The sequence below is a fragment of the Oryctolagus cuniculus genome, chromosome 16 (assembly GCF_964237555.1).
Source record: "Oryctolagus cuniculus chromosome 16, mOryCun1.1, whole genome shotgun sequence".
Taxonomy (NCBI): Eukaryota; Metazoa; Chordata; class Mammalia; order Lagomorpha; family Leporidae; genus Oryctolagus; species Oryctolagus cuniculus.
This window is the reverse complement of record NC_091447.1, coordinates 14,771,845-14,779,873: the sequence shown is the minus strand read 5'-3', so window position 1 is coordinate 14,779,873 and position 8,029 is coordinate 14,771,845. Positions and strand designations below refer to the sequence as shown.

The following is an 8,029-nucleotide window of genomic DNA, read 5'->3' as shown; positions in this document are numbered from 1 at the left end:
CCAGTCCAGTTCTCTACTGTGGCCTGGGAAGGCAGTGGAGGATGGCATGCATGGGAGACTGGGAGGAAGCACCTGGCTCCTGGCTTCAGATCGGTGCAGCCCGCCAACCTTGGCGGTAATTTGGGGGGTGAACCAACAAAAGGAAGACCTGTCTCTCTGTCTCTCTCTCTCTCACTGACTAACTCTGCCTGTCAGGAGAAAAAAAGGGGGGCCGGCGCCGTGGCTCACCAGGCTAATCCCCGACTTGCAGCGCCGGCACACCGGGTTCTAGCCCTGGTCCAGGCACCGGATTCTGTCCCGGTTGCCCCTCTTCCAGGCTAGCTCTCTGCTGTGGCCAGGGAGTGCAGTGAAGGATGGCCCAAGTGCTTGGGCCCTGCACCCCATGGGAGACCAGGATAAGTACCTGGCTCCTGCCATCGGATCAGCGCGGTGCGCCGGCCGCAGTGGGCCGGCCGCGGCGGCCATTGGAGGGTGAACCAACGGCAAAGGAAGACCATTCTCTCTGTCTCTCTCTCACTCTCCACTCTGCCTGTCAAAATAAAAAAAAAAAAAGGGGCGGTCAGGGGGGAAATTCTTTACTAGAAAGTCAGAGTTACAGAGAGAGACAGACAGACAGACAGAGAAACCTTCCATCCACTGGTGCACTCATTTGATGGCCACAAGAGCCAGGGCTGGGCCACGCCGATCTGGGAACCAGGAGTTTTATCCAGGTTCACAGGTGGGTGGCAGGGTGAAAACAGTTGGGCCCTCATCTACTGCTCTGCCTAGGCAGTCATCAGGGAGCTGGGTCAGAAGTGGAGCAACTATGACGCGATGCAGCATCCATATAGGATGCTACGAGCGATGGCTTTACCTACTATGCCAGTGCACTGGCCCTGCTTCCTGAATTTCTTAAAGAGAAGTATTACTGGCTGATCTCAGAGATCATATACCTATAAATCATGTTTATTCTACATGTTTAACATGTGTGATTATTCATCAAAATCTAAGAATTTGATTTCTATATTAGAAAATTCAGGTTGAAAATGAACAAATACAGCTCAACAGGAAAGCATATTACTAGACTGTGCAAAACCAAGATCAATGCTAAAAGATACTAAATGTATGCAGATGCTTTTTTTTATCATCATTCAAGTTGAATTCCACATTGTACTGGAATCCTAGCTAGAGATATTAGGCAAGAGAAAAAAATCAAGGGAAAAAAATCAAGAATTTTTCATTATGATAAATACATGTGTGTGTATAACACATAACTATATACTTGATTCCTAATTGCCTCATTGTATAACATAAGATGTTTGATTCTACAGCTATATTCAAATTATTGCTCATTTCACATTATAATATTTAAGTTGTCTGATAGTGGAAGAAGAGCCAATGCCATGCAAGGGCTTTTCTCTCTTCTGGGGAATGGTTCATGCATTTTGGTTTTATGCAGGGTAGTTGTACTGTGTTAAGTAGAAGTATGACTGTACTACTGTCTTTATTGGAGATCAGCATGTCTTAATCCAGAGGTGAATATGGGTGACAAATTGATAGGGGTAGACTTGTGCCAGTAAATGTTTAAGGGTCAACTTGCCTCAACCAAGGGATCCCCAGATACCAGGTAAAACATTGTTTCTGGAAGGGATAGCATTTGAATCGGTAGACTGAGTGAAGATTGCTCGCACCAGGTGGGTGATTTTGAAATGATGTGCAGTCCATGGGAGAAAGTGTTTATTACAAATGCCCACAATGAAGCGTTTATGACATCACTGCTTTTGACAATGACAGAATCTGAAAATATCATTCACCATGTGTCATAAAAGAAAATGACACTTTTAGTCAAACTAAATCAATCCTGAACGAGAAATATTAAGTGAAATAAAATTGAAAATACTTTCTGTATTCCTGTCTTTTTTAAACAGGGGGTTATTTGGGGCCCGTGCTGGGTGCAGCTGGTTAATGTCCTGGCCTGAAGCACCGGCATCCCACATGGGCGCTGGTTTGCAACCCGGATGCTCCACTTCTGATCCAGCTCTCTGCTGTGGCCTGGGAAAGCAGTAGAAGATGGCTCGAGTCTTTGTGCCCCTGACCCACATATGAGACCTGGAAGAAGTTCCTGGCTCCTGGCTTCAGATCGGTGCAGCTCCGGCCGTTGCGGACAATTGGAGAGGGAACCAGTGGATGGAAGACCTCTCTCTCTCTCTCTGCATCTCCTCTGTCTGTGTAACACTGACTTTCAAATAAATAAATAAACAATTTAAAAAAGGGAATTATTGGCCAGCGCAGCAGCTCACTAGGCTAATCCTCCTCCTGTGGCACCGGCACACTGGGTTCTTGTCCCGGTTGGGGCTCCGGATTCAGTCCCGGTTGATCCTCTTCCAGTCCAGCTCTCTGCTGTGGCCCGGGAAGGCAGTGGAGGATGGCATGCATGGGAGACTGGGAGGAAGCACCTGGATCCTGGCTTCGGATCGGTGCAGCGAGCCAGCCGTGGCAGCCATTTGGAGGGTGAACCAACAGAAGGAAGACATTTTTCTCTCTGTCTCTCTCTCACTAACTCTGCCTGTCAGGAAAAACAAGAGGGGTGAGGGGGGAAATTCTTTACTTGAAAGTCAGAGTTACAGAGAGAGACAGACAGACAGACAGAGAAACCTTCCATCCACTGGTTCACTCATTTGATGGCCACAAGAGCCAGGGCTGGGCCACGCCGATCTGGGAACCAGGAGTTTTATCCAGGTTCACAGGTGGGTGGCAGGGTGAAAACAGTTGGGCCCTCATCTACTGCTCTGCCTAGGCAGTAATCAGGGAGCTGGGTCAGAAGTGGAGCAACTATGACGCGATGCAGCATCCATATAGGATGCTACGAGCGATGGCTTTACCTACTATGCCAGTGCACAGGCCCTGCTTCCTGAATTTCTTAAAGAGAAGTATTACTGGCTGACCTCAGAGATCATATACCTATAAATCATGTTATTCTGCATATTTAACGTGTAAAATTATTCATCAAAATTTAAGATTTTGATTTCTATATTAGAAAGTTTAGGTTGAAAATGAACAAATACAGCTCAACAGGAAAGCATATTTCTAGACAGTGTAAAACCAAGAACAATGCTAAAAGATACTCAATGTATGCAGATGCTTTTTTTTTTTTCATCATTCAAGTTGAATTCCACATTGTACTGGAAATCCTAGCTAGAAATATTAGACAAGAGAAAAAATCAAGGGCATCTAAATTAAAGAGGGAGGCCCAATTGTCACTTTTGGCCAATGATACTATCTTACATGTAGAAAGCCAGCAAAGGCTCCACCAAAAACCCGAGAGAGCAAATACATTCCACAAAGTGTCAGGGTGCAACGTCAACATACAATGCCCAGTAGAAAGCAATCCCATGCTCCATAGCTACACTAGGGAAAAGAGCATAGTTGGCAATACATGTGACTGAAGAAGCAAAAGATCTCTACAATGAAAACTAGGAATCTTAGATGAAAGAAATTAAAGAGTATTTTGCCGTCCTGCCCAGGGTCCTGTAGTTCAGCCTCAAAGATGCCTTTCACGCCGAGCAGGCTTAGTGGTGAGAACTGCCCATGTCCCTCCAGACTTCAAGTTCAAACTTCAAAGTCAATGCTGAAGTAGAAAGAGGTGGGAAGCTAGGACTAGAGTTCAACTCTCTTTCACAGGGTAAGTTTCTTTTTCTCTAAAAAAAAAAAAAAAGGAGAATTAGCTGTTTATTTCAGAGAGTTACAGAGAGAAGTGGGGAGACAGACAGAATGAGAGAGAGTGAGAGAGAGAGAGAGAGTAAAAGAAAGAGAAAGAGAAAGAGAATGAGAAAGATATCTTCAAACCGCTGTTTCACTCCCCAAATTGCAACAATTGACACCTCTGGATCAGGCCATGGGAGGAGCCTAGAACTCCATCCAGGTCTCACACATGGGTGGTAGAGACCCAAATACTTGGACCACCTTCCCCTGCTTCCCCAGGCACAATAGAAGGAGCTGGATTGTAAGTGGAGCACCCAGGCCTCCAATCAGCGCCAAATAGGATGCCCCAAACATACGACCATATGAGTAGCAGGGTTTAATCTGCTGGACCCCAGTGTCAGCCGCAGGCTACCTGTCTAAAGGGCTTGACGGGGGGAGGTCTGTGCTTTCACCATCTGAGGACACCCCAGGAAGCCATGATCTTTCCTTCAAATTTACTGGGGAGTTTTATTTAGGTGTGGTACTTTTTAAGGACTACAATGCCACTCTCCACACGTGTACTTAGCTGCAATCAACCACAGCAAACCACCAGCCTTTCCATCTTACCGTCTCTCTCTGAAGAAGGCACGTCAGCAGCAGAGAGGGAGCTCTTTCTCAACATCAAGTCTACTGGAGCCCTGACCTTCATCTTCCAGCACCCAGAGCAAACACTGAGGACCACATCTCTGCTCATTTTCAATGACTCAGTTCAAGGCTTTTTGTTCGAGTGGCCCAGGAACCCTGAGACCTCTGGACATGCCTCCATTTCTCCCTGCGATTCTAAGGACAATTTGGAGGCTGCAGCTGACACTTGGTTGGCCTTCCAGACCTGGACCATAGCAACCCAGCTACATGCTGGTCCTCCAGGCTGTCTAACAGGAATCTAGTGATGGTCTTAGGGGGAAAGGATGATGATGGATCCCTTCCTCTCAGCTCTGTCGAAGGGAAGAATGTGCCTGATGGTGTCATGGGCAACAGAACACTTGGTCAAGGATTTCATGATGCCAGAGTGGCTGTCACCTCATTCTGAGACCTATAGCTCTGAGGTTCAAGGCAATGGGACGTGTATCTAGATGGTAGACAATTGGAGGTCTTAAAGACCCCACAGTTGCTAACTCCTTAAACCAGAATTGAAAAGGCCATAGGTACATCCTACGCTTTTAATGTTCAAAATTAAACATTACTCTGTATCACCAATCTAAGCCAAAAGCTCTTGGGGTCTTTGATTTTGTGTAAGAGGAAGTTTGTTGAGAAAACCTCCGAGGATTAGCTGTGGCTGTGACTGGTCCCCGCCCCTCTCTGACTTCATAAGGACCACTGTCATGAAATAGAAAGTCGTGCAAGTCCCTGAAGGACTGCCATTGGCCCATTTCTCGCTCTGACTTCATAAGGAGCCCTGTGAGGACAGGATTCCACACGCCTATATAAGCGGCTGCGCGGCCCAGGTTTTTGTCCGCTTTACCAGGGAGCTATTTCGGTGACCTGTGTGACTTGGACCCATCTTTGTGTGCGCTTGAGCTGGTTGGTGTTGGTGTGCTGTTTGGTTTGTTTGTTTGTTTCTTGTTCTACTTGGTTTTTTCTTTCCCCCATTTGGATTTAGTTTGTTGTTTTCCTCCTATTTCTTTTTTGGCCCATTGTGTCTTTTTTTGCAGTTTTGTTCGTTTTTGGCTTCCCCGCATCTGTAGCTAGACAGCGCGGCTAGATCTCAGAGTGTTAGTGTAGCTATTTAGTGGTTGTTGTTTTGGATTTTCTCTGTTTTTTGTTTTCTGTTTTGGTGAGATAGGGCTTAGTCTTGTCACTGTGTTTGCTAAGTGTAGTTAGTGTAGGTAGTGTGGCGCCCTAGTCAGCTCAGCAGGTAGTCCCCTTGTTGTCCCTTTCTTTTGTTAGTTCTTGTAGTTAGGGTAGCTCCTTAGTTAGTGTGTATGGACAGGCATATTAGACAGAGTAGCGCAGAGAGTGTAGTCAGGGACACCAGCCTGGAAGGCCGTAAGGGTCTGGATGCCATCACCAGCCGTCAGCTTGGTCTCCAGTTGCTGTCGGTCCTGGGCCAGGGCAGCTTCGGCCTGGTGGTGCTGGCCCAGCAGGCGTCCAGCCAGCGGCAGGTGGCTGTGAAGATATTCCTTGAAGACTCCAGCGAGCCCTCTGGCACCAGGCGAGTGATGCAAGAGGCCAGCATCATGCAGCTCCTGAGGCACCCGAACATCGTGGAGCTGCTAGAGGTGGGGCGTGTCGGCCATTACCACTGCCTGGTGATGGAGCTGGTGGACGGGGGCGACCTCTACCAGTACGTGATGGAACAGGGCTGCCTGCCGGAGCCCGAGGCCGTGTTCATGTTTGACCAAGTCCTGGCGGCCGTGGGCCACTGCCATGCGCTGCGGGTGGCGCACAGGGACCTCAAGCTGGGGAACCTGCTGCTGGACTCGCAGCTCAACGTGAAGCTGGCGGACTTCGGGCTCAGCAGCTACCTGCCCGTGGACGTGCTGGTGCAGGGCTTCCGCGGGACCCCGGAGTACAGCGCCCCGGAGGTGTTCCAACAGGAGCCCTACGACGCCTTTGCCTCTGACATGTGGAGTTTGGGGGTCATCCTCTTCACCATGCTGGCGGGGATCATGCCCTTCAGCGGGAAGGACTTGGTGGAGCTGCGGGAGTGCATCCAGAGGGGGAGCTACCAGCTCCCGTGTGGGGCCAGCCGGGGCCTGGAGAAGCTCCTGAGCTCCCTCCTCAGCAGGGACCCGTGCGACAGACCCACAGCAGAAATCGCCCTCCAGCAATGGTGGTTTGACCCTCTTCTAGAAGGAGCGGAGGGCGAGGAGCTGAGCGTGGTGCAGCCCCTGGCGGTTCCCGAGGACCCAGAGGCCCAGGAGTACCTGGCGGGCCTGGGTCTGCTTCCGGACGCTGCAGCCTCAGAGCCATCTGGCCCTGGGGGATCCAGCCGGATGTCCCTGCAGCCGCACTCCGGGAGCCTGGAGCAGGTAGAGCCCCGGTGGCAGAGCGCGGGTCTGTCCATGGTCTCCCTGGGTTTCGGGGCATGAGGGAGGTCCAGGGTGCACCTGTCCTTCTCACCTGCCTTCCTCTCTCTCACAGGGACAAAGGGAGCCTGAGTCGGAGTGCGAGGCAGAGCTGGAGTCCGAGTCGGAGCCTGAGTCTGCGTCGCAGCTGGAGTCGGAGTCGGAGTCGGAGTCGCTCCCCCAGCCTGAGCTGGATCCTGCTGCTGCTGGCCCCGTGGTTGCCTCTCCCCTCCCTGGACAGCTGCAGGAGAGGAGCCCTGGTGCCAGCCCAGCCCCCGAGCCCGTCCCCGTGGCCGCCCCCTCCACCCCCAGCCCCGGGAGCAGTCCGCACCTGGTGGTGCCAGAGGTCCCAGCAGCTGAGCCTGAGGAGGCTGGGCCCTCAGCATCGGCCTCTGTCCCGAGCAAGGGCCGGCAGGGGCTGGGCAGGAGGATTGGCAGGAGCATCCTCGGATTCCTCCTGCGTGCCTGCTGCCTGCCGGCCCCAGCCCGCGGCCCTGGCCCCCGCAGCCGAAAGGTGGCCCCCAGGTAGCCTGCCTCAGTGACAAGCTGACCTGCCTCAGGGCTCGCATTTGCTTGAGACTTTGCTGTGCTTCTCCCCAATAAAAGTCTTCACTGTACGCATGGAACTGGTCCTGTGTGGTGTTTGGGTCCTGGTGTGCACTGTGCCCTGGTTGCATGGAGTTGGCTACCAGATGGAGCTCACGTGGACAAGTACAGTCCCCTCTGTTGCTCTGGGGCTGCCACAATGGCTGATCTCCTGGACCTGAGAAGAGAGGGATGGCTCCCAGAAGCTGGCTGGGGTTGGGGGGAGTTTGATGTGGGATAGAGGTTGGAGGGGATTGGGGGTGTGGTATGGGGAAGGTGGGAGGGTCTGGGGTATGGTAGTTTAGGGTTCTGGAGGTGAGGGATGGGGAGCATGGTGAGGTTTGTGGAGGGGGAGGGAGTTAAGGGAGAGTGAGAGGCTCAAACATGCACAGTTGCTGCTACACAGGAAGGAGGGTCCCTGCATCTGTGACACAGCAGGGAGGTCCTAGTCATTAGTGATGTGCATGGAAGCAGAGCTGAGAGTGTCCATACCCAGTGTCCACCTGCATTACCAATGGAGAACAAGAGCCACCCCGAAGGCCAAGCACTCTGTCATCACTGTGTGTGGGATTGGCCAGGTGCGGACTCAGACAGCTACCGGTGGGAGCTGTGCAGGAATTCCAACTGTTGCCTGGGTTCAGCATTGAACAGAGGCGGCCATGTAGCAGCAGTTTCTCTGCAAGTGTCCCGGACACTGGGTCATCTGGCCCCAGCCT

General features: G+C 51.4%; 1 protein-coding gene across 1 annotated transcript; it reads left to right on the top strand.

Annotated features, from left to right (window-relative positions):
* Positions 1-5,136: 5,136 nt before the first annotated feature.
* Positions 5,137-7,367, top strand: LOC100349328 (serine/threonine-protein kinase MARK2-like). Its single transcript, XM_008261516.4, has 2 exons — positions 5,137-6,692; positions 6,805-7,367. Exons 1-2 carry the CDS (start codon positions 5,643-5,645, stop codon positions 7,255-7,257), a joined length of 1,503 nt encoding a protein of 500 aa, XP_008259738.1. The 5' UTR covers positions 5,137-5,642; the 3' UTR covers positions 7,258-7,367.
* Positions 7,368-8,029: the final 662 nt, after the last annotated feature.